At 35.7% G+C, this 27983-nt stretch overlaps 1 protein-coding gene across 1 annotated transcript in view; it reads left to right on the top strand.

The window, feature by feature from the left end:
* The window catches only part of Dscam4 (Down syndrome cell adhesion molecule 4), a 2049237-nt gene that overhangs the window by 1327092 nt on the left and 694162 nt on the right, over positions 1-27983 (top strand). The window contains 1 exon segment of the mRNA XM_067787909.1: positions 11860-12357. Coding sequence (XP_067644010.1) covers positions 11860-12357 — 498 coding nt within the window.

Here is a 27983-nt window from a genome sequence, read left to right as displayed (position 1 = left end):
CCTCGACGACGTAATCATCTTAAAGTTGTTTCGCGTTATTTCCAGACTTCCCATTGAGGATTTCAAAGATATCCTTTAGTTTCTCGTCCTGCCGTTGCATTGCAGCCACCCATTCATCTGATATGCTAACCACTGTATAAACCGAATCAGCCACTGTCGTTGCCTCACATGATGGCAGAGACGGACATCTACTGAGTACATCAGCTAAAGCGTTTTTCTTTGCTGCCCTATGTATGCATTCGAAGTCATATTCCTGTAATTTCTCCCACCACCTGGCTATGCGTGGAATCAACTGTGTCGTTGCCTTTGTGAATGCAACTGCGTTGAAATCCGTAACCACCTTAAAATGTTGGCCCATTAAATACGTTCGATATCGCTGTAAAGTTTCCACTATCGCCAGAACTTCCAGCTCGTAGCTTGCATAATTTCGCTCAGCGTCGTTACACTGCCTGCTAAAATAAAAAACAGGTCTCCATTGGTCGTTACCATTTTGCATTAAAACGCCTGATGAACCTAAAGCGCTTGCGTCGGTATGTACTTCGTGCGGTTTCGTTGCATCGTACATAGCCAAAACTAGTTTCGTAGTAATAGCCGTTTTCAAATCGTTAAAAGCCCTGATTTGTGAATCCTGCCATACAAAATTATTATTTTTACGCAACAATGCTGTTAAAGGTCGTGCTAAGATAGCGTAATTCGGTACAAACTTCCGAAAATATCCAGTAGCACCCAGAAACTGACGTACTGCTGTTGAATTCGTTGGCACAGGAAACTCTTCTATTACCTTAGTTTTATTTTCACCTGGTCTGATACCATTTTTGTCGATAATATGTCCAAGAAATTGGACTTCTTTTGCCAAAATCGTGCTTTTAGATGGACGTAATGTTAAGCCTTCGCGTCGGATAACCTCAAGGAATTCCCGTAAAACTTCCAACCCTTCGTTAAAAGTTTGCGTCGCAATAATTACTTCATCAACATATCTCCGATGTTTCATTTTTTTAATAACTTTACCGATCAACTCCTGAAAAACCATGGGCGCGTTAACTAAACCAAAGGGCATAACATTGTGCTCGAACAGCCCCTCGTGTGTCAAAAATGCTCTGTATTGTTTGGATTCCTCTGCCATTGGAATGTGGTAATACCCCGATGTCATATCCAGGGTAGTGAAAAACTCGTTGCCTGCCAATCGTGCTAGTTGTTCTTCAACAACCGGCATTAAATAATTTTTCTTCACCGTCACCTTATTAAGTGCTCGAAAATCTATGCACATCCGGTCTTCTCAATTCGATTTCTTAATCAACAAAACCGATGCTGCATGAGGAGAACTACTCGGTCGTATAATACCATTATCTTGCAACTTCCGTAAAATATTTGGTAGTGCTGGCCTTTGCGCAAATGGAACCTGATATCGTTTGCCCAAAATTGGTTTACTCGTTGTAACCTCAATCGACATTTGCGTATTTTTGCACCGCCCAATTTGTTGAATATCTTCTGAAAAACAGTCTTGATATGTTAGTAAAAGTTTTGAAACCTCACCTTTCTCCTTGCTCGATATTTGACTTGATAAGTTGAACTCATTTTCGATTAAATTTATTTGTAGTATGTCGTGATCATTTGCTAAGTGATAGCCATACTCCTTCAGAGCATCACGACCCAATAGAATGTCGTATGGTATCATGTCATCACCCACTAGATATAACGTTACCAGTCGTTGAACATTACCCATCACTCCACGTACCTCTAATTTTTCTGATGCGTGTACCTCACATCCACCGAACCCAATGAAACGTTTATCTGTATGTTGTGCGTGCACACCCTTTGCTGCTGTTGTTCGAATTAAGGAACAAACGCTACCTGTATCGATGAAGGTCTCGAACTGTTTACCCTCTACAATAAATGCCTTTGTCACTGGTTTTTCTCCGATATTATCATTATCTATAGCCATCACTGTCGGTTTTACCTTACAATATTTCGCGTTATGACCTATTTTGGAGCATGAAGTACATTTTGGTTTACGTTGCGGCTGTGTACATTTAGCCGATATGTGCCCAAAATTGTTGCAGGTTTTTTTTTTTTTTTTTACGAGGAGGAAGCATCGAAAGCTTCATAGTCAGTGTGGGACTTTAACCGCACTAAACCTCCTACCGTCTGAGTACCATTTACCCCCCGGTACTACCGTCAAGTATTCCGTCGGGAGGTAGGTTGAGCACTAAGCTCTACGTCTGTCGGGGTCACGTTGCTGTACTTAGATAGTGCCGCGGTATGGTTAACGCTGGGACTGACACGCCCTGCTTACTACCTGAATGTGCTTGACGCATACCACTTCTACGAATATTTGCAAGCCTACCTTAGACACTGTGCATATAGTGCTTGTGGCATGCTTGTGCGTTCGACTACTTGTATTGTAGGGTTTTGTTTTTTATATATGTATATATGTGTAAATAAATTATATATGTATAAATAGAAATTTTTTTTTTTTTTTAGTCTTTTTTTTTTATTTCAATAGGTTTTTCCGTTTTTTCATTTCATTTTTTTTATTTTTTTTTTTTTTCACAATACGTAACGGGGCTTTCCTCGTACTTCCACCGGTTGGAGAGGTCTTCTCTCGAATCCGAGTATAAACTCTGATTACATGTGAGACGTTTACCCTCATACTCGTTGTTTCTACGGTTCGAGAGGCCTTGTCTCCAATCCGTAGGTTTGTCGTTGCGTGTATGTTGACTGCTTTTGGTCGCACGGTTAAAGAGGCCGTGTCTCCAATCCGTGCTTTATTCCTTCACCTGGGGCAGTATTCGAACGGTTGAAGAGGCCTTGTCTCCAATCCGTCGCCTGGTTTGCTATTACATTACCTACATATATTACGGTATTTTCTTATTTTATCATTCTCACGCCGCTAATTGTACGGAGGCCTTGCATCCAATACGTGCTCAGCTCGATCCCCTCCACCTTAGCAGTTTGTTATCCACCCACACAATTCGACTGTTCAATGTTCGCTGCTGCGCCGTAGCCTTTCAAGACTTCGTAGACACTTCATTATTTCCGCTATTACATCGCACGCCGCTGACCATTTTACCTTGCTTTGTAGCATGCCTCCAACAATTGTTTCAGGAGTGTAATCCTCTCCAAATATTCTACACAGTTTGCATCTCGATCTATAGAACCTAGGACACTCAAAAATACATGGTAAACATCTTCTACTGTATCGCCGCCGCAGTGATCGCATATGTTGTTAGGCTCGTGATTGAATCGGTGCAAATATTCCTTAAAGCAGCCGTGACCACTCAGAAACTGTGTGAGGTAGAATTCCACCTTGCCGTGCTTTCTAGATATCCATATATTAATATCTGGGATACATCGGTGTGTCCAGCGACCATTTGTTGAGGCATTCCACCTGAGCTGCCGGTTCTGCACGCTTCGCTCTCGTGCTCCGTTACGTGAGCTTTGATCCCGATAAATCGTCGCTGCTTCTTTTGCTAATATATCTATAGGACACATTCCTGCGATAATTAGTGCTGCGTCGTCAGAGACAGTTTTAAAGGCGCTACAGACGCGTAGTGCACACAGGCGGTAAGTCGACTTTACCCCGCGGAAGTATGATTTATACTCCGTGGCCTGATGGCAAACAGGAGCCCCGTAAAGTATTTGGCTTTTTACAACGCCAGCCAGAAGTTGACGCCGTCGTTGCTTTCGTCCTCTTGCATTTATCATTATCCTAGATAATGCTGCTACGGTTTTTGCTACCTTTCCATTGGCATACTCTAAGTGGGATTTGAATGACAACCTCCTATCTATCACAACCCCCAAGTATTTTATTGCAGGCAGCGCGTCGATGTCATGGCGGCCGATTCTTATAGTGACCTGCTCCACCCTTTTCCTACTTGATATGAGTACAGCCTCTGTTTTTTGTTCCGCCAGCTGCAGTCCATTTTTCGTAAGCCACGATTGAACCATCGCTATGCTTGTATTAGATTTGGCGCATATTTCGCCTAGGTGCTTGGCGGTGATTACCAATGCGATATCGTCCGCGAAGCCGATAATTTTCACCCCATTGGGTACCTTGAGTCGAAATACTCCGTCGTACATAATATTCCAAAGCAGTGGACTGAGCACGGAGCCTTGAGGACCACCGCCTGTGACGTGAAGCTTTTCTACTCCAGCAGCCGTTTCATATTCCAGCACTCTACCTTCAAAATAGCTGCGTATGATCCTACGCAGGTAAAGAGATATGCCTATCTGCTCCAGCGTGTCTAGAATTTTTGCCCATTTGCAGTGTTGAAGGCATTTTTTACATCTAAAGTAACGATAAGGCAATATTCCTTAGAGCCTTCGAGCCATCGGGTGCCACTTATGGCTTCTTGGGCCACTTCCTTCGCCATGTTCACAGCTTGGATGGTGGATCTTCCTTTCCTAAACCCAAACTGGTTATCGGAAATACCACCCATATCTTCAATTTCTTTTTCGAGTCGATTATAGAGGACTCGCTCAAGAACCTTACCGGCGGAGTCGAGCAAGCAAATGGGCCTGTAGCTAGATGGTTCCGCCGTATTTTTACCAAACTTTGGCAGCAGGACCAGCTTTTGTTGTTTCCATATTGTAGGAAATGTCCCCTCAGCCAAGCATGCATTAAATAGTTCCGCAAATGTTGGCGTGTTATAAGTGAGAGCTAGTTTGAGTGCTCTATTTGGTACCCCGTCTGGGCCAGGAGACTTGCGGTCTTGCAGTCTATTCACCGCTTGAAGGACCTCGACGACGGTAACCTCGTCAAATGAGTATAGTACGGCGCCTGATGTGGGAGACACTAGCTCCCTTTGCGTGGGAAATAAAGTATCTACCACGTTTCTGAGAAAAGAGGGGCATGTTGGCATCGCCTCTACTTTGTGTTTCAATTTCTTAAAAACCAATTTATAAACTGTGCCCCAAGGGTCCTTCTCGACGTCATCACAAAGCTTGAGAAAGCATTCGCGCTTACTATCTTTTATTGCTCTCTTAAGTGCGAGTCGCGCTCTTTTGTAGGTAGCCCTGCACTCTAGCAATTCCGGTCTCCCTCTGGATCGTTGATAGCGCCTCCTAGCCTGAATACACTCTCTCCTTAGGGAGTGTATGCGCCCGTTTCACCAAAATGTGGAACAATGTTGTTTGCGCTTGGGCTTTCTAGTCATTGACGCATCGCATGCTGCTCTAATATCCGCCATTAATTTATTCGCCATGTCGTTAGCACTTCCTCTATGTTCGACTGTTGTCAACATTAGCTTCGTTGCAGGTATAGCATTTGATTTGACCTGTAGGCTTAACGTTGGTTTTCTGCTCCGTCTTCGGTGATTGTTGCATTGACTGTGCGCTCATGCTTGTTACAATTGAATTACCTGAACTCTTTAAGCTTCTTAGCGCTGCCAACAAATCACTGCATGTTTTAAATTTGATTGCTGCTAACGTCTTTGACAGTGAAACATCTCCTAGTCCATCAATAATATGCGTAATAATTGAATCGTCAATAGCACCTTGCCGGCCTAACGTTACCATTGTATAGTAATATTCAATTAAATCTTCTGTGTTTTTACGCTTTCGTTTCTCCATCATTTTATGAGTCTCAGCTGCATTTACTGTAGTTGGAAAATCAATATAAAATGCATTCACAAATTCCACCCATGTGCCGTAAACTGGTTGCGCGTCTAAACATTTTCGCTATACCCTTAAGTTTATGCTGGATCGCAATTAACACCATTGTTTCTTGCCATTTGTGGCACTGTTTTAGCTGCTCTACCTTGTGAATAAATTGTTGTGGTGTTATCGAACTTTTAATTGGATCAAAATCCGGCATAACACCCACCATATCTTGAACTTAAGCAGTAGCAAGGTTGCCATCTGTAGTTGACAATATATGCATATGTTTTTGCGTCTCTTCTCCGCTGCTCGTATGGACATATGGGTAGACATAATGCTTGATTTAATGATGTGCATACCAGTCACCGCTTAGCATCGGCTTAGAGATGATAGTATCCCTTAGTGTTGCTAATATTCGTCAAAATATTAATATTGTTCGCATAACGGTACCCCGTAATGGCATAAACTAATCGAGATACATATATACTTCTGTATATCAAAATGATCTGGGCGAAAAAAGAAATTCATTTAGCCATGTCCGTCCGTCCGTCTGTCCGTTAACAAGATAACTTCAGTAAATTTTGAGGCATCTTAATGAAATTTGGTATGTAAGTTCCTGGGCACTCATCTCAGTTCGCTATTTAAAATGCACGAAATCGGACTATAACCGCGCCCACTTTTTTGATATCGAAAATTTCGAAAAACCGAGAAAGTGCGATAATTCATTACTAAAGACGATAAAGCGATGAAACTTGGTAGGTGGGTTCATCTTATGACGCAGAATAGAAAGTTAGTAAAATTTGGACAATGGGCGTGGCAGCGCCCACTTTTAAAAGAAGGTAATTTAAAAGTTTTGCAAGTTGTAATTTGGCAGTCGTTGAAGATATCATGATGAAATTTGGCAGGACGCTACTCCTATTACTATATGTGTTCTTAATAAAAATTAGCAAAATTGGATGACAAATACGGCCACTTTTTAAAAAAAAAATTTAAAAGTAAAATTTTAACAAAAATTTAATAATAAAATAAAAAAATAAAAGAAAATTTCAAAATGGGAGTGGCTCCGCCCTTTTTCATTTAATTTGTGTAGAATACTCTTAATGCCAAAAATCTAAGAAAAATTTACACATCCTTGGGAAATTTGGTAAGGGCATAGCTTCCATGACTATAACTGTTTTCTGTGAAAATGGGGGAAATCGGTTAAAGTCACGCCCAGTTTTTATACACAGTCGACCGTCTGTCCTTCCGCTCGGCCGTTAACATGATAACTTGAGCAAAAATCGATATATCTTTACTAAACTTACTTCACGTACTTATCTGAACTCACTTTATCTTTGTATTAAAAATGGGCGAAATCCGCCCACTTTTTAAATATCGAAAATTTCGAAAAATTAAAAAAGTTCCATAATTATATACCAAATACGAAAAAAGGGATCAAACATGGTGATTGGATTTGTTTTTTGACGCAAAATACAACTTTAGAAAAAACTTTGTAAAACAGGTGTGACACCTACCATATTAAGTAGAAGAAAATGAAAAAGTTCCGCACGGCGAATCATGACAGGAATACTCTTCGTGGTATTACAGATATAAATAAATTAGGGGTACCCAACGGACGATGTTCTGGGTCACCCTGGCCCTCATTTTGGTCGATATCTCGAAAACGCCTTCACATATAGAACTAAGGGCCACTCCCTTTTAAAAGCCTCTTTAATACCTTTAATTTGATACCCATATAGTACGAACACATTATAGAGTCACCCCTGGTTCACCTTTATGGCGATATCTCGAAAAGGTATCTCCCTATAAAACTAAGGCCCACTCCCTTTTAAAATACTCACTAACACCTTTCATTTGATACCCATATAGTACAAACACATTCTAGAGTCATCCTTAGGTTAGGTTAGGTTGAACTGGCCATTCCATGTGGACCTCACATAGACTGATTAAGTCCGTAGTGTTACCAGAAGTTTGTTTTAACGACCAAACTGAAAAACCCTATGAAAAACCAGGACCTATGTTATAAAATAACTCCGTCCTATTGGAAAATACTAGAAGCTTATTAGGACTTAAGCCACTTGCTGCTTCTAGATCTGACAGCTGTATCACTCCTAATAGCTGGAGTCTTAACCTGGCAAGTGCACCGCACGAGCACAGAACGCGCTCGATCGTTTCCTCCTCCAACCCGCACTTCCTACATCTGCTATCACTGACCAAGCCTAATTTAAAGGCATGTGACGCCAGAGGGCAGTGTCCAGTCAGAATACCCGTCATGAGTCTACAGTCCTCTCTTTTTAATAATAGAAGCAACTTTGTTAGTCTAAGGTTGTAAGACCTACATAGAGTAACGCTTATAAAAATAAATAAATGTAAGGCCCGATAACCTTCGAAGAGATCTAAGGCCGAGCTTCTCTTCCAATTTGCGTCGTGCTCCTCTTGATTTTCCCTACAAATTGGCCATACGGGACCTACATGTTTTATGCCGAATCCGAACGGCATCTGCAAGGCAGATGAGTTCTCACTGAGAGTCACCCTTGGTCCACCTTTATGGCGAAATCTCGAAAGGGCGTATACCTATAGAACTAAGGCCCACTTCCTTTTAAAATACTTACTAACACATTTCATTTGATACCCATATCGTACAAACAAATTCTAGAGTCACCCCTGGTCCACCTTTATGGCGATATCTCGAAACGGCGTCGACCTATAGAATTAAGGCCCACTCCCTTTTCAAATACTCATTAACACCTTTCATTTGATACCCATAGCGTACAAACACATTCTAGAGTCACCCCTGGTCCACCTTTATGGCGATATATCGAAAAGGCTTCTACCTATAGAACTAAGGCCCACTTCCTTTTAAAATACTCACTAACACCTTTCACCCCTGGTGGACCTTTGTGGCGATATCTCCGCCTATAGAACTAAGGTCTACTCCATTTTAAAATACTCATTAACACTATTCATTTGATACCCATATCGTAAAAACACATTCTAAGTTACCCCTGGTCCACCTTTATGGCGACATCTCGAAAAGGTGTCCACTTAAAGAACTAAGGCCCACTTCCGTTTAAAATACTCTTTATTACCTTTCATTTCATACCCAGGTCATACAAACACATTCCAGGGTTACCCTAGGTTCATTTTCCTACATGGTGATTTTCCCTTATTTGACAAAGGATGAAGGAATATCGTTCCAAAAAAAGTCACCCTTGGTCTACAATTTGGTCGATATTTCCCAAACGTATGTGATATGGGATTAAAAACCACTTATAAACCATTTACGAAACCCTGCGAAACCAACGCAGCTAATCTCTCAGCTGAGTATGTTACGTTCGGTTACACCCGAACTTAGCCTTCCTTACTTGTTTCAAATTAAAAATTTTCAAAATTAAAATTTTTCAAAACAAGCTATTTCAACCATATTATAATTATTCAGTAAGCACTTTAATTTAATACTATGTTCAAACAGAAAAATAAATTGGGGCAATTTCGATTTAAATTGAGTGTTCATACAACTCAATTTAGCTTACGCAATAGTAATTTGATAGCTGGTTGGCTCATCTCTACAGCAACAGCATACCTTTGTCCAGACTGTCAAAATGTGCGTGTTGGGATTAGTCGAATGGAATGGAATGAAAATATAAAAATTTGAAATTTTTGTGTTTTAAAAGAAAATATGTTCAATGTTTTGGTTTCATTTTGAGTTTGCCATCTTCCTTTGACAATCCCTACTCCAGTGAAATGAAAAAAATAAAATCAGCTGATGAGACGAGCCAACCATATAGTTGAGCCATGCGTAACTGACATTTAAATCGACTCAATAAACACACTTTACAAGGTTGCATTTCCAGTTTGAAACAATTTATTACGCAATTTTTTTTTAAATTGGCAATTTATTATTACAATTTGGTGTGTGTTTGTACATAGTATAAGAGTGAAATGAGGTATCGAAAATCCATTTAAAAGTAAATTTAATATTTTTAGGTTGAGTTAAAGTTTTTACAACATTTGTGTCTACACTGTCTGAAGTTTTATAAGAAAAATTATTTCCTCACCAAGGTTCACTTTCTCATGGAACGTCCCTACCTGTTTTTGGTAAAGTTACCTCTGTTGTGGTATAACTTCAACACCTGGACGAGCTTTAGTTAAATTAATGACATTAGTTTCCTAGATGTACACCTGTATGTTTACACATCGAAATTCACGAGTACTTGGTACTCACGCCTTCTTTAATTTTATTCGGATTAAAATGTAACCTTAACTTAGCAAAAGGTCTGAATTCTCAAAATTGGTTTAATGCCAAACCCAAAAAATTAAAAAATCTAACATTAAAAACTTATAGACACTTCTGATTTTAAACCAAAATCCGAAAGTTTAAACTTGCTGTTGAAAATCTAGAAATTAAAAATTTCAATTGTGAAAAGTGCTGCCAGTCATAGATTCCCTTTTACAACATTTTGTTAAACATACACTCAGAGAAAAACGGCGTTATAAATTCCAGCACCACCGGACTTAATTCAAGCTTTTCATGTTCTTATTTTTTTGCTCTTGAAAAACGAACAACCAGTTCTTAAAACAACAACAACCTTGTGCTTGAACTGACACAATTTTCTCGAAAAGAGAACGGCTAGTCTTAAAATATGAACAGGTGTGAGAACAGTGTTCTTAAATGAAGTTCGTGTGTACACTAAAATGTTAAATAAAACATTTGGCACAGCTGTCAAGCAGTCGCAGTGGCCCAGTGGTTATGATGTTGCGGTTGCGATCGCGTCGCGCGAGTTCAATTACCATCAAACTCTGAAATTTGTTAAAACAATATATCTTTTTTTAACGCTTATTTTTCGTTCAATTCGATTTTCCATTTATGTATGCACAGGTAGCTCTCAAACTTGTTATGAAATGTTTTAAGTATAAATGCAGATAACATCATCAAATAAGAATAATTTCTCAATAAGAGAAATATAAGAAAAAATGCATATTGTGCGTTTTTTCTTAAACTTTTGGATTTTAGTAATAATTTTTTGTCATTTATAAAAAAATTAATGGATACCTATTAAAAAAATTACTTTCACATTCCCACCAATGGACGAAAACTGTTAAATCAACCATAAATCGTTTTCGAAGCGTGAGATCGAAAAATTTTAAATCAAGCACAAATAGTGCCTGAAATGAGCACAGAAGGTTCACACATCAAAACCAAACTGGTCATCAAATACGAACGGTATGCTTAGAAAAACTGTTCTTAAGACAAGCCCATCGGTCACGAGTTATGAAAAACGTGCTTAAAGACTTTTGTCAACGAATGCTCTTAATTTTGAACTTGTTTCATTCGTTTTAGAACGATTTTTTCTCTGAGTGTAAGAAGTGCTATGATAAGTTTTGTTATACAGATTTGATGTTTCAGTGGTTAGAGCACACTACTCCTATGGATGGAAACGTGGATTCGAAACCTGGCTACTGACAACCCCTTTTTTATTATGGCAAGTATATACTTCTCGAGTTTAAAACTGCAACGAAGTTCGGAACACTTGTTCTTCAGAAAACCTATATAATCTTTATTTCAAAACAAATTTGGTTTGGTCATATATGTAGTAAAAAAGTTTTAGATTTAGGCTCAAGCCTTATTCTTGTAGACGATTTTGCGGTAGTTGAGACCAATTGTGCTCTCGCACATTGTTGCTTGCACCCACGCTTTTCCGCGGTATAGGAATGTATGATGACCTTTCATCCAGGGTGCTTACTGGATGTTTTGCAGGCAGGAGGTATGTTCCGCTGTATTTGAAAGACTCCTTTCTTATCCCAGACCGCCCCTGGAAGTTACGATGGCCCCTTACATTTCTACGTACGCTGATGAACCTTATGGCATTTCTCCCCATAGTGGAGAAGCCCCACGCGATTGATACCACTGTAAGTTTTGACCATGCTATATAAAGATATAAATTAAGGATCCTTGATAGGCCGTAGTTCTCAGGCCATACATACATCATGTGGCGATGGTATTATTTAAGGAATGATTTTTATTAAAAAATAATACAAACTATTTCGATAGTGTTAAAAGTTCGTGGACTTTTTTACATAATACCTTACATAGCACCTTATGTGCAATATTAAGAAGGCTGATTACGCAGGAATTGGCCAGTGCATATTTCACCTCCGTGTTGATCAGATAAGCCGTATCACATTTGAAACCGACCATCTCTGCTTTTGAATATATATATTTTTTACTGTTTTGTATATATGTAACATTTTCCCACGCAGATATTTGGCAAAATGCTGAGCACATTACCATAACGGGTGGTCAAACAATTGCCAACATACAAAACCTACGCCCAGCTAAAGCTTATCACATTAGAATGTCTGCAGAAAACAAGTTGGGTGCATCTGAGTATTCCGAAGTTGTGCAAATTACTACTCTGGAGGAAGTGCCATCTGGGCCACCATTGAATGTGCGGGCAGAAGCAAAAAGCTCTACAGAAATATCTGTCACATGGGATGCGCCTGAACGAGATCACTGGAATGGAATACTACTCGGTTATTACGTTGGATATCAGATGTCGTTATCGCCTGAAGACAAGGAAGTGAACCCCACTCAAGGGTTTAGCTTCAAAACTGTAGAAGTGCGATCACATTTCGGAGGGGAAACAGTGTTGAGTAATTTGAATAAATTTACACAATATCACGTAATTGTACAAGCATACACAAGTCAGGGGAGCGGACCACCGAGCAGAGAGATTACTGTGCAAACAATGGAGGATGGTAGGTGAAATTGCATGAAATTGATTATGTATATGAAATTGACTAAGTACTTGGCATTTTATTTATGCAATAAGTTGAATAAGTATTTGGCACATAACATTACCAAATCAAAAAATTCATGAGTGCAATAATGGAATTATATCAACATTCAAGTTGATATTTTAAAAAAATCTTTTATTTTCGGTTTGAAATATAAAAATTTATTTTTGTTTATTTTTGAGTTTAAATATTTTCGAAACTAATTAGAATTTTCTTTTTTTGAAGTTATTCAAAATTTTAAGTTAACACGAAAACTCAATTAAAATTATTTTAAAAATTAAAGTAAAGAGTACAAAGTAGTTAACACTATATTTACTCCCCCTTCAAGAAAATTTGAAACAAACAAATTATTAATTAATATTAAATGTACCTTTTTTTGTTTTTTGTTGTTTAATGTATTTGTATTTAAACTAGTGTTAATAAGTATGTTTGCTGGTTTAAGTAAATCAATTGAAATATTTTTAATAGTATTTTTGTATTGAATTGTAAATGTTTTTTGTTTCTTAGAGATAACTTTAAAAGGTCCTTCATAAGGTGATTCTAAATTAGATTTACGAAGAACTTTAACAAAAACATACTCACAATTTTCTAATTGTTTAGGGACGAAAAAATTTTCTTTGTTATGATGAAAAACTTTAGAACGAACAAGCGAAAAATAATTTCTTATTTTATGAAGACCGTCATTAGAAAAATCATGTTCTTTATTACTATTTGAAATAATTAATTCACCAGGTATTCTAAGTGTTTGGCCATAAACAAGTTCAGCAGATGAACATTTTAAATCTTCTTTAATAGAAGTTCGTAAACCAAGTAGAATGAATGGTGAAATGTCAGACCAATGAACCGAGTCGTTTGATGCTATAATTGCTGCTTTTAAAGTTCGATGAAATCTCTCTATCATGCCATTTGCTTGGGGATGGTAAGGAGATGTATGAATTTTATGAGAACCTAAAAGTTTAGTTAATTCCGTAAAAAATTTTGAAGTGAATTGTGAACCTTGATCTACTGTAATATTTAATGGTATACCAAATCGTGGTATATAATTTTGAATAAAAGTTTTTACTATAGTATTTGTTGAAATATCTTTAAGTGGATAAGCCTCAGGCCAACGTGAAAATCTGTCAATAATTGTTAAAATATAACAATTTCCATTTGAAACTGGAAGAGGTCCGACAATATCCATATGAATATGTTCAAAACGGCCTGAGGGTATTTGAATTTTTTGGATAGGAGATTTAATATGTCTTGAAATTTTGGATTTTTGACAATTGATGCAAGATGAAGTCCAATCGTTAATCTCTTTACGCATGTTAGGCCAATAATATTTATTTTGAATTAATTTTCTAGTTGTTCTTATACTTGGATGAGATAATGAGTGAATTTTGTCAAATATAATTCTTCTCATAGAATGTGGAACATAAGGTCGAAAAGGTTGTAGAGAAACATCACACCATATATTTAAATTAATAACTGGAATATGAATTTCTTTTAAATTATTTTTAGAATTTTGATCAGAAATGGTTTTTTGTAAAAATGTATCAGTTTGTTGTTCTTTATATAAAGTTTCTAAATTTATATCTTGAGTTGAAATTGCATTTATTTCTGGAATACGGGAAAGTGTGTCGGCAACTATTTTGTCTTTTCCACGTATATATTGAATATCATTTGTAAATTGAGCAATATATTCAAGATGACGTAGTTGACGAGGAGATCTATCTACTTTAGAATTTAGAACATGAATTAAAGGTTTATGATCAGTATAAATAGTAAAAGTTCTACCTTCAAGAAAATGTTTAAAATGTTTAATTGAATTATAAATAGCCAAAAGTTCACAATCAAATGTTGAATATTTAGTTTCTGTTGTAGTTAATTTTCTTGAAAAATAAGCTAAGGGTTCTAGTATATTATTGCTAGTTTGTTGAAGAACTGCTCCAATAGCAACATTTGATGCATCTACTGCTAATGATAAAATACCATTTTTGTCGAAATGTGTAAGTAAAGTATTTTTAGCAAAAAGTTTTTTAACATTTTCGAAAGCTGTTGTGGTTTCATTTGTCCAATTTAATTGTTTGAGTTTGTTTTTAATTGCATGTGTTAACATTTCATGCAGAGGACTAAGTTCTGTTGCTAACATTTTAATATATCTGTGATAGTAATTTATCATACCTAAAAATGTTTGTAATTTATTTATAGAAATTGGTTTTTCAAAATTTGTTATGATTTCAATTCTATCTAAAGATGGTTTAATACCTTCGCCTGAAATTTCGTAACTTAAAAAATTTAATTTATTTACACCGAGAGTACATTTTGAAGGTTTGATATTTAAATTATATTCTTCAAGTCTTTTAAAAACTGATTTTAAATGATTTATATGTTGATCTTCATTATCACTGGCAATAAGAATGTCATCAATGTATGTAAATACAAAATCGAAATCAGAAAATACTTCATTAATAAAGCGTTGGAAAGTTTGAGCACTATTTCGTAAACCGAAAGGCATTCTTACGAATTCAAACATTCCAAAAGGGGTAGTTATTGCAGTTTTATGAATGTCTTCTTCTGCCATTGGAATTTGGTGGTAAGCACGCACAAGATCAATTTTGGAAAAATATTTTTTGTTTTTTAAATCAATTGTTAAATCGTGAATATGTGGTAAAGGATACCGATCTGGTGTAGTAATAAAATTAAGTCTTCGATAGTCTCCGCAAGGTCTCCAATCATTTGGTTCTTTTTTAGGAACGAGATGAAGTGGAGATGCAATAGGAGAATTTGATGGTCTGCATATACCCGTTTTAACTAAAAATTCAAATTCAGCTTTAGCAATTTTAAGTTTGATTGGATCAAGACGTCTGGGTTTCGAAAATGGTAAAATACCTTTTGTTTCTATCCTGTGAACCGTATGGTGTTTAACTTTTTTAGTATAATCTGGTTCACAGGTAATAGATGGAAATTCATTAAGTAATTTTGAAAACTTATTTTCGACAATAGGAATTTTGAGTGAGAAAATATCAGAAAATCCAGAAGATCCAGCAACTTTAATTTTTGTAGTAGAATCTATTATTTCTTTATTTTTAATATTGACAATAATTCCGAATTTTTCTAAAAAGTTTGCTCCTAAAATTGGTGTATCAATGTTCGCAATAATGAATGGAAATTCAAAATCTCTTCTTAAACCTAAATCAATTTTAAGTAGTTTTGTACCGAAAGTTTCAATTGAAGAACCGTTTGCTGCGGTCAAAGTAAGATCCGAATTTCTTTTATAAATTTTAAATTTAGAAAAAGGAATAACTGATACAACTGCGCCGGTATCGATAAGAAAATTAAGTTTATTGAATTTATCAAATATGAATAGGCGACGAGTAGGTTTAATAATAGTTCCATTATCCGTCACCGTCATAATGGATCGTTTCAGTTTAAATTTTGTTCGCAATTTGAATTATGATTTTGATTAAAATTGCATGGGGGTATACATTTAAGAGCGTTATTCTTAAATTTTTTGTGATACCAACAAATAGTTGTGTGTGAATTAAATTTACGATTGTTTGAAAAATTTCTTGATCTTGAAAAATTTCGAGATTTAGATCTATTTCTATCTTTATATCTTGAACGGATTTGTAATTGATTAATATCATTAGAAATTTTATTTAAATTTTGATAAATAGCCGTAGTTAATTCAGTTAAATTTTTAACGCATTGTTCTAAAATATTATTATTTATACTTGAGACTACAGGAGATTTGGAAGAATGAGGTTTATTGATTAAATCAAAAAGTTTGTCAGCTAAAATAATAATTTCATCTCTGTTTTGATTATTATTGGAAGTCAAATGAATTTGTATTTCTTGTGGTAATTTACGAATCCACAATTTAAAGAGTAATTCTTGGCTAACTATGGAGTCAGAACCTATAAGTGATTTCATAAATCTGAATAATTCAGATGGTGAACGATCACCAAGTTCAGTTTTTGAAAATAATTGTTCTAATCGTTTTTCTTCGCTAAGAGAAAATCTTTCACATAGAATTTTTTTGATTGTATCATATTTATTAAAAAGAGGAGGAGGGTTAATAACATCTACAATTTTAGATATAGTATCTCGTTGAAGAGTAATTAGAACATTTTGAAATTTTAAATTATCATCATTGATATTGTTAATTTCAAATTGTCGTTCAACAAGCAAAAACCAGGCATCGGGAGATTCTTCCCAAAATTGTGGTAATTTAATGGCGGCCACCGTGGTGTGATGGTAGCGTGCTCCGCCTACCACACCGGATGCCCTGGGTTCAAACCCCGGGCAAAGCAACATCAAAAATTTTAGAAATAAGGTTTTTCAATTAGAAGAAAATTTTTCTAAGCGGGGTCGCCCCTCGGCAGCGTTTGGCAAGCGCTCCGGGTGTATTTCTGCCATGAAAAGCTCTCAGTGAAAACTCATATGCCTTGCAGATGCCGTTCGGAGTCGGCATAAAATCATGTAGGTCCCGTCCGGCCAATTTGTAGGGAAAATCAAGAGGAGCACGACGCAAATTGGAAGAGAAGCTCGGCCTTAGATCTCTTCGGAGGTTATCGCGCCTTACATTTATTTTTTTTTTTTAGTAGAAGAAATATTTGTAAAGTTATCTTGTGTTGAAGTATCTTGTGTTATATTAGAGATGTTGTTTTGTGTTGTATTAATGTTAGAATTTTGAGTTGTATTGTGAGTCATTGTGTTATTTGAATAGTTGTTGTTTTGATTTTCCGAATTTGTAAACTTACGATTTCGTATTTGTGAACGTAGAACCATATGAAAAAAAAAAAATTTAATGAAAAATTTAAAAATTAGAAAATATTTAAGATTTTTTTTGGAAAGGGAGTTAACAATTTAAATAAAATATTTAATTTTATATAAAAAATAAGTAAATTTAAATAATTTATATTAAAATTGTTAAAATATAAAAATAATCTTAAAATAAATTTGAAAGTTTAAAAGGTTTAAAAATTTAATTTAAATAATAATTGGAAAATTTGTAATATGATATTAAAATAAAAATTATACTTACATAAAATTAAATTAGTAAAAAAATATTAAAATTAATAAGTATTTGATTGATGATTGTAAAGATTTTGAGGGAATAAATGGCGTTTTTTGGACGTGATATTAATTAAATTCATTGCTGTTGCTGTTTATGCAATGGCTTTGTTGTTTTCTTTATAAATCTCATCATTTTCATCGTGATGTCTTATACTTTAAATCCGTTCTTGTGTGTATTTGCGTAAAATTGTTGTAATAGCTCTTGTTGTAGTGAAGTGGAAAACTTAACTATTGTTTTAAGCGTAGTATGTTGTTTTTTAGAGTTCTTTATTAATTAACGATTCGTAGAAAAATTTTATTTTTATTTATGTTGCATAAAATTTATAGCATGTCTACTAGTAAATTTCTGCTATAAGTACTTTATGTTTTTATTTGATTGTCCGCGCTTATTTTTTGTTTTTGTTTCGTATATAGAATTTACAGCGACTGTTACATGCAATTTGCACAAAATATTGTTTATTAATTGAAGTATATTTAAGTTTCATTTTTTTTTTAAATCGATGTGCGATTTACAATTATGGTACTATGATTTTACTTTTTAATTCTTTTATTGTTTCTTTAAAAGTTTTAACAATTGGTTAAACTATTTTGTTCATCAAATCTGCTAAAAATTGGTTTCCGTTTTCGGGTGTTTCCACACAATCACATCTACGAATGTCTATGGACTTTCACTTATTTTCACAATAGTAAATGTTTTAGGCACTTTCAAAACGAAATACTTTTAAAGTTAATTATAGCTTCGTATTATAATCACTAAATTCATAATTTTTTGTTTTTTGTTGATGCCGAATGTATTTCCAAATTGAATTTTAAGTAAACAAACTGATAGCTGTTCGTTTAGTCTGTTTCGCACAACTATTTAAGTCGTTGTAAATATGACGGAGTAGTTACTTTAAAATTGCGAAATTTTTTGTTCAAAAAATCATTTATCACAAGCACGAGGTATTATATATACAAGCACGGACAGATATAGATTCAGATAATAAATGCATTTTAATTAAAAATTAGCGAATGGAAATTTTCGTAATCATTACAGTCATTAATGAAATAAAATATTTGCGCAGGATCGTTGGTAGGATCGCCAATATATCAACATTCAAGTTGATATTTTAAAAAAATCTTGTATTTTCGGTTTGAAATATAAAAATTTATTTTTGTTTATTTTTGAGTTTAAATATTTTCGAAACTAATTAGAATTTTCTTTTTTTGAAGTTATTCAAAATTTTAAGTTAACACGAAAACTCAATTAAAATTATTTTAAAAATTAAAGTAAAGAGTACAAAGTAGTTAACACTATAGGAATCTTGCGGTATTTTATAGGGTTTCGCACCGACTCTATTCTTTTTCTTTTTGTAGCGATATCGAGACTCCTCGAGGTTTTTGGGGAGCTATATCGATGTTGATGAGTTTTGTCAGATATTGATCCACTTTGTTCCGGGAGGTATCACCATTAAGGTACGAGCTCGACCATCTCGGGCAAATCGTGCCCACGTGACAACGTTCAACCTTCTAGGTCATCCACCACCCTCCTTCCGTAAACAACTTGGGGCTGGCAGAGTCTCGCCTGCAAAATATACATAATTCTCCACGGGTAGGTGAAGTTGGAGTTGGGTTGGAGAAGCTATAAACTGCGCTGGCAACCCCCTGAAACGGTTGAGCTGAACAACCTTTAGAATCCGATTTAGTGGTTCGAACTAGTTGGATTGGTTCTGTATACATTTTTATCCCTTTTATACTAAGTGATACCAGTAACATGCGCAATTATTAATGAGATATGTAATTACCCAGCAGCGCAAATAGGAGATAGTCACGCAAAGCAACAATTTCACAATGCAGGTTTAATGACTAACTCCGAACTGGTGATAAGTGGCTGCACAGAGAGTTGTTATCTACACTTGTATTTGTAATTTTGTCTGAGCTATATGGATTTGAAAAAATTACTTAACGGCAGCCACTGTTCAGACCCACCTATGCCTGAACAAGCTAAGAATGCGTTAAAAAGGTCTAATATCATAGGACATTAAATTAAAGTTTTCAGTTCACAGCACAAAACCGTTGTCAGCAGTAAAACCAAACTTATATTCTTTAGCCAAAGAGGATAAGTTGAAATAAGAGCCACCGGTTTTCTACGAGTGGCGAGTAACTCGCTGGAAATCAAAAAATTAATGCCAAATGTTTTTTATGGGGGAGTTTTTGAAATGCTAACCATTTATTCATGCGGTGTAGTCACCTTGTGCAATTGTGGTTTTTGGAAAGAGAATTAATTATAAGAAATATAAAAGGTATTTTGTGCCCAACTCGCCCAAAAAAAAAATTAGCGACTACCTTATAGAAAATATCGAGTAATTGGCTACGAGTAGCAGACTAACGTCTCTTGTTGTAATTTATCCTACTTGCTTTAGCTTGATTGCACGGAGCTCTTCAGATGTTGGCATAGCAATTTATTCCGCCGATTGCGAACGGCAAGCTCTACATAGTCATATGTCTACTGAGTTCAAATCCGGAACCGTTTCGTCTCTTGTGGCCTGTAATAACAACTGTTTTATAATCGAGTAATCGAGAAGACTTTCAGTACCTCTGTCTTACTGTCGATAAAAACATGAAATGGGGCAATCACATATCTCGTTTAAAACAGTACTTCCATTCTTCGTTACGCTGCTTCTATCATCTCAAATAGTTCTGCTTAAATAATACCCTTAAAATGGTTACTATGCATTTATTCATTCTAAACTACTGTATTGTATCAGTTGCCTGGGAGGCGCTTCTTCTAACAAGATGCGGTCTTTACTTATTTTGCAAAAACTCTAGAGAGCTCTTTAGAAGACTAGAGATTCTTCCAGTAAGAGACCTGTACTACTTGAAAGTTTTAAAAAAATTTTTATAAAAGTGTGGTTACATGTAGAGATATCTATAGTCTTAGGATAAATTCCCACGTTACCGTTAATATCCCTTCTTCCAGAACCATAAATTCCAGAAAATTTTATGCAGTAATATCTAGAAAACTTTTTAATTCACTACCCGCCGACATCACCGCACCTAGAATATTTCATAAGTTTATGAAAAGTGTAAAATTCTTTCTTTGACCCTGTCGTATAGTGAAATCAAAGCTTTGCTACAGACGAATAGCTAATATATACAATCACTCTGCTTATTTGTTTGTACATGTATTGCCAATCTTGTTAGTTTTTCTCCAAAAGGTACAGTTTATTTATTTTTCGAAAATTCAAAAACAACAGAAGTTCTTACTGACTAAAACAAAGTTCAACAATATTACTAAAAAAGAGAGTTAAGTGAGTTAAGGAAAGTAGATTTAGAAAAAAACATCAAGCATAATTGAATTAAATTGAATAAAATTTTATTAATTTAAATTTCTACTGAACGAACCTATGTGTACAGCAAAAAATTTTGTAATTTGTCTTACTTTCATATGAAATATTTATACTTTTCAATGAAACATTCAACAGTCATCACACTTTATTAATAATTTAAGAGATGGCATTTGCCGCTGTTTTAGATAACATATAAAATGCCTTATCTCTTCTTATTCCTAGGTCTTACATTATATAATATACACTAGTGTGACCGTTATTTTTTTTCTTATCTTCACTTGGCAAACCCCTTAGATTATTCCAAATTAGAAAAAAATTATATATACAAATTTTTAGATCGTTTGCATAATTATTGGGCGTGCCTTGAGCCCACAAAGCTTGCTAAAAATGTTATTTTTCTCACTACGGTTGGCTTTAATTGTTCTTAACTTCAGTAATATTTATGTATGTTTGTTTAATGGTGTGTTCAGTTTATACTTATATTTAAGAATTCATGAGCTTTAACACCGGCTTATAATAATTGAATTTCAATTATTATGTTTTTTCTAAGAGAAACTGAAAAGAAAGAAACATTTACTGGCATATTGCGATGGACCATTTCGAAAACCGCCAACGTAATCATCATCAGGCAATTTTGTAATGTTGTCACGGTTCGAATCCCGGTGAAACCTTTGATAACATCACAAAATTGCCTGATGATGATTACGTTGGCGGTTTTCGAAATGGTCCATCGCAATATGTCTGTAAATGTTTCTTTCTTTTCAGTTTCTCTTAGGAAAAACATAATAATTGAAATTCAATTATTATAAGCCGGTGTTAAAGCTCATGAATTCTTAAATATAAGTAATATTTATTTTATAGAAAAACTTGATTCAAAAATATTCTAGGGACATTTCTGATGAACAATGTTGCTCTGTATTAGTTTTCTTTAACATTAATATTTAATCCAGAAAAAAACCAAATTAAAAAATAACAGCAAGATTTTCACATATCTTCGCATTCTTTGCCTGATGATTATATATTTTATTAAATGGTGTAATTATAAAAAATTTTGTAATAAAATCTCCTTCGTGCTCATAGGAAATTTCTTTTGACTACTTGCAATATATATTGTTTTAGTTCGTCGTCTTTTGTGTGCATTGGGCTGTAGTCTTGCATCAATTTCACCGCTCGTTCAGCTGTATCGTTTACCACGTGAATGTCATTAACAATTTGAAGAGCAGTTTTAAAATTACTATCCGCAGGCCATAAACCTGTGTAATTTTCAAAAATTCTTTATTGATTTTAAAGCGAAGAAAAAAATTGTTTGTCTCAGAAGAAATGAACTGATCCATTCCGCCAACAAAAACATGCATAATATTTAAATTTTGAATTGAGACGCGTTTTACGTCTTCATCTAAAGTCTCATGACTCTATGCCTTCGCCATCTCTCTTTTTGACTCAACAGAAACACTGTTATCAAAAAATGCTAAAGCCACACATTCAGGACTCAAGTAACATAAGTGGTTTTTAAATTTGTGTAATGCAACTTTAGATATATCAGCATCAATTTTTTTAAAAGAATCTAGTTTTTTCAAAAGCTGGAAATCTTTGTATGATGCTTGTGCAGCAGAAGGGGCAGAGAACCACATCTCAACATATATTGAAAAAATAAAAATACATATATTACGTAAAGCTTTCCTATCTTTTGCTGCCAAATCAAATTCACGTCGAAATAAAAATATTTTTAAGCAGTATATGGCTTTTGCCATCCATCTCGCGTGGTGCTGCATCGCGAATAGGTGGAATCTCGCCAAGAAATGTTAGTGTTAGCTCAAGAAACTCCCTGTAATCATCTCTTGGCTGTTTAGTTTTAACCGCATCGTTCACAAATTTAATTATTTTATCTTTATCTACTGGTAAATATTTTTTGACATCATTATCTTCCATTCCAGACTGATAATTATTTTGGTTAATATTTACGACTTCCAAAATGTGGTGACGGCAAGGTAGCCAAAGAAGCTGCTTTAGAAGGCTGTGTTCAATAGTCGTACAGGTTCCATTAAAACGGCTGTGTTTACGGCAGTTGTGTCTAACACCAAGGCTTTTATACGATCTTGAAGTCCCCATTCAAATACAGCTTTACAAACAGCAGACGCCTGCTCTCTGCCAGTTCCACTTTTAAGTGCGGACACTTCAAGTAGTTGCTCCGTACGCTCGCATGAAATTATGATTCAAAGTCTGTCAACTTTTTGATTGACAGTAAGAGCTGGTAACGGCTTTTCGATCACTGACCTTGCTAACATCTAAAGCGGCTGAAAGTTTTGGAGTCATTATATTTTTAAATCCTCTAATTTTTTGGGCTGGCGTTGGCATTACAGCTTCTGCTCCCAAGACCTGCTAAAAAAGAATTAAGTGTTCTGGTTATAGTTTTGTAAGCTAACCCTGTGTGTTTCAATTATTTCTCATCTACGTTTTATATAGTTTCATTCTCACGTTTTACTTATAATTTATAAACTTGAACTTACCTCACAGCTAGCAGCGATTTCGCTGATATCGCTCTCCGAACTGCAGGAGGAAAGTTCAGCTGTTTCATCTGAATAAAGACAGTACAAATAAATATATGTTATACTACATTAAAAATAATATACAATTTCTTCTTACTAGAAGCAGCTAATACACGATCACTCTGTTCTTTCCATTTTAAATGATTTTGTTGAGGTTCTTTCATTCTTTCTTCACTTACTGCTGTTTTTTAATCGATGCCATATATTAACCCCGGTCTACCTTTCTTTCTTTGATTCTCCAAAAATAATTGGTCCTATTTATTTTTTTCTTAATTGGAATAAACGTAAGGAGTTTGCCAAGTGAAAATACGAAAAAAAATTTGTCCATATAACTTGCGATCACACTAATTAAACTGTGCCTTTGTCGTTTTATGCAATTGTAATTTTGCTGGTATAAGTAAATTTTCAATAAATGGAATGAAGATATGGATATCAATACCGGTAGCTTACTTATACTTTCCTCAATAAGTACACATATTTTTTTGGGTAAATAATCTTTAATTACAGTAAAATATCCCGCTGTTTTTTATTTATTTTTTTTTTTTTGTTATTTGCTAGTAGTTTTCTAGTATTTCTTATTTGTAAATATTTCATATATACAGTGAAGTGGACAAGTAGTTTTCTAGTTAGTTTCTCATAGGTTACGGCTTATTATTCTTGAAACTACAGTGGAATGTACTGGTATGCTATTGTATAGTTCCTTGTAGCGTACATGGAGTTCTCCTAATAGCTACTTTGTCATAAGTCGATGTTCTAAAGCATAACATTTCGAACGGAAAGGCCAAGTTTTTTAATGAATAGCTTATTGAACACCTGTCTTCAAAACAAAAGATCAGTGTCAAAACTAGCTGCGTTGCATGTACAATTTCTACAAATCTTTATAGGCTTTTGAAATGCTACAGTTAACTTGAAAAAGAAAAGGATTTATAACCGTATGTTCTACTTTTTTATTTCATTGCGGAGACATGCATCGGTATCTCACTATAAAAGAACTCCCCGGTTAATAAAAACACCGGCACACAAAAAAGTGGTCTGTAAATGGGACAAGACAAATGTACATACCTATGTGTATTTTGTTGCGCTGATTCGAAATATTTAGAAGACTGCAGCAGTTTTAAGCCCTGTATTTTAACATTGAGTCAGAAGTTTAACCAATATAGCTTGCTTCCCATTTCTACCCTATAAAATTAGACGACGTACCTACCGTTATGCAATAAAATTAGTATTACAACTAATATACCCGAAACTACTTAAAATAAATTTGGATGAGAACCCTTTGTAACTTTTTTACCCAGTATATGAAATGCATTTATGCATCGTTTTTGAGTTGAAACATATTTTCCAAAATCGTGCAATTTTTAACACTCACACTCATACTCTATGGAATACTCACAAACAAAGCGAAAGTGGGATCACCTACTCCTCTCCTAGGACATCGCAATGTTAATTGGAGCACATTTTTTGTATGAATACATATTAATTTTGGAACACTCCTATACTCCTAAAGGAGTATTCCTTACACTATTTATAGAGTACTCGCGTTTTTTGAAGGGTATGTGTTTTTCTTCAAATTCTTTTTTATTGCATATTTTATTATCACTATATAGAGCCCACATTTCTGCAAATGCCGTTTTTTATATCTCTTTTGGTTTAGAAGTGATGGAAAACAGCTATGTGCTCACAGTACTAGAAGTACTCTGAAAAACGGTTATGTACTTACTTGCTTATAACTGTTTTTAATCGCTGGCTGCTTTGATTTTAATGTGAAAAAAAATTACAAACCATCTACATACATACACAATAGGGCGGGTCGATTTATAAATCGCTCATTGCTCTGTGAAAATCGTATTCTAGGGATCAAAATAAGAAACTTTGTCGAAGGAATCATACCTCTAAAACGAATTCTGATGTCCCCCCTTTGGGTCGAACTTTTGGGTAGGAGCAATTTCAATTCTAATAATACGACACTAGTATTCGAATAGGTCAGGGAAACAGACTCTTAGTCCCTACCACCTTTTGAACCATTTTCCAGCACAAAATATATATTTTTGCGACATCTGGCCAATGTAGCTCCCGCCCTGGACGGTGCCACTTTCCTAGATGTTTTCGTCTCAGCGACGGTAACCCCCGACGGGTTTTACCACTCCATGTTGCCAGGCGTCAAACCCAACTACACCGGGTACCCAAATGCTTACCCAGGTACGTCCAGTCCCAGGAACGCAACAGCAAATACGTCCTGTCCTCCCTCAACTCAGACGTAGTCACCTATCACTTACCCCCAGAGTGACAAGTTTCCCCCGTTGCACTTCAGAATTCTGCAGTTAAATTGTAATGGGTTAACTGGGAAGATCACGGAGATAGTTGATTTCATGCAGCGACATAGCATCCGCATTGTAGCGATCCAAGAGGTCAAAAACACTGCAAGATCTGCTCTGGACAAAACGTCCACAGAAAAGATCGCGAGAGCGGAAATGGAGACGGTCTCGCGTTTATCACCCACCACTCAGTGCAATATAATTTATTTGATCCCGACATCGGCATCACGCTACCGACTGTCTTACACCCTAAAATCTTGGGTGTGACGTTCGATCAGGATCTACATTTTGGAGAGCATGCAACGGCAATTGTACCAAAATTCCAGAGCCGTAATAAAATCCTCAAATCTCTTGCCGGCAGCACTTGGATTAAAGATAAAGAAACGCTCATTACTACTTACAAAGCAATTGGGCGGCAGATTGCATGCTACGCGTCCCCGATATGGTCGCCAAGCCTAAAGGTTACTCATTGGAAGAAATTACAGGCCTGCGAAAATACTGTCCTCACAACCGCTACGGGCTGTCTTTTTATGTCCCCAGAACACCACCTACACAGAGTACTCCCCATTAGGGAGAGAAATGAAATGCTAAACAAAGAGTTTCTGTTGAATACCCAGAAACCTGGGCATCCCAACACACATCTGATTGATGGAGCTACACCAGGGGCTTAACGGGTCATTTCCGTAAGCAATAGGAGGAAATACGGTAATAATTTCATACATTTCCATACCGCCAAAAGCAAATTTGAAACATGTTTGAAAGCAGCTATGTGCTATAAAACGGCGCAAATGTTTATCACGTCGTAATGGGTTAAAAAACATGGTTTTTCCCTTCACATATCAATAATATACTTTTTATATATAATATACTATTTGCAAAATTTTGCAAATGGACACCAGAAATACACACACAAATACAAATACACAGGAAACACATTGTTGTTACATCTATAATTTTTTTTTTATGCTGCTTCAAGTTCCCCGCGGACGCAGGCGAAGTCTTGCGCTAAAGGTGAAGTCTTGCCTACAATTTTTATTTCTACGTAGCTTTTCTTCAAATTACACCGAAACTTATATATCCATTTGTTACCAAGTTCTGAGCTGGGATTGAAGTAAGCAAAGAGATACCCCCTCCCAATATGATTTTCACGTGAGGGAGGAACTTATTCACCTGTTAATGAGGGAAAGCACGTTTACTAAATTATAACCCCTTTTTATGGGCAATCACAATACGTACCATTTAAAATTTATGGTTCTAATACCGGAGGAGTATGCGATGTAACGTAGTTATTGCAGAATGGTGAGGATTCCTTTCCGGAATTCTTCCTCGTGTACTTGGAGCACGATTCATAATTCAAAGATGGAATATTTATTTGTTTTTTTTTTCCACACTTTTGTTTCGTTAAAGAATACGAATTTAGCGAAACTAATAAACTATAGCGGGAATGAGTTTCTTTAGCAGTCGAATTACGCTGCTATTTAATACGAATGTTCCGCGATTTTATAACAACCATTTGATTTTACTCACTGCACAATTTAATAAAACTTATATTACATGTGGCTTACGGTCGATTCTAAGCGGAAATGGCAGAGGATATTATTGTGGCAGAACCTGACATCTTCGCCCTCTCCCTTTTCTCAGTTGTCTGAAAAGTTTTGCCTGTGTTGTATAACGAAAAAAATGTATTCCCTGTGGTGGGTTAATCTGTCAACACCCTAGGCTAATTTGGTATACATTTCTCAGATATAACCGCAGTTATTTTTTTTTAATATAAGGATCACTGGATCAGAGGATGAACTAGCTTAGATGTCCCAATTAGACTGGGCGAAATTAAGCGAAGGCGAGAGGTGCACATGATCGACCAACCAGGAAAGGCGTGGGTTCAAGCGCGGGGCTGTAAAGTGTCGAAGATTGTGTGCAGGTCTTACAACCTTAGACTAACAAAGGTGCTTCTATCATTAAAAAGAGAGGACTGTGGACTCATGGCGGGTATTCTGACTGGACACTACCTTCTGGCGTCACAAGCCTTTAAATTAGGATTGGTCAGTGATAGCAGATGTAGGAAGTGGGGGCTGGAGGAGGAAACGATGGAGCTCGTTCTGTGCTCTTGCCCTGCGCTTGCCAGGCTAAGACTCCAGCTATTAGGAGTGATACAGCTGTCAGATCTGGAAGCAGCAAGTGGCTTAAATCCTAGGAAGCTTCTGGTATTTGCCAAGAGGACGGAGTTATCTTATAACATAGGTCCTGGTTTTTGATAGGGCTTTTCAGTTTGGTCGTTAAAACAAACTAACCTAAGGATCACTGGAATAGCCTATTTGGAATTCTAGCCATCA

Source organism: Eurosta solidaginis, chromosome 5 (genome assembly GCF_040869045.1).
Source record: "Eurosta solidaginis isolate ZX-2024a chromosome 5, ASM4086904v1, whole genome shotgun sequence".
Classification (NCBI taxonomy): Eukaryota; Metazoa; Arthropoda; class Insecta; order Diptera; family Tephritidae; genus Eurosta; species Eurosta solidaginis.
The sequence above is the reverse complement of the archived record's forward strand: the minus strand, read 5'-3'. Positions and strand labels throughout refer to the sequence as shown.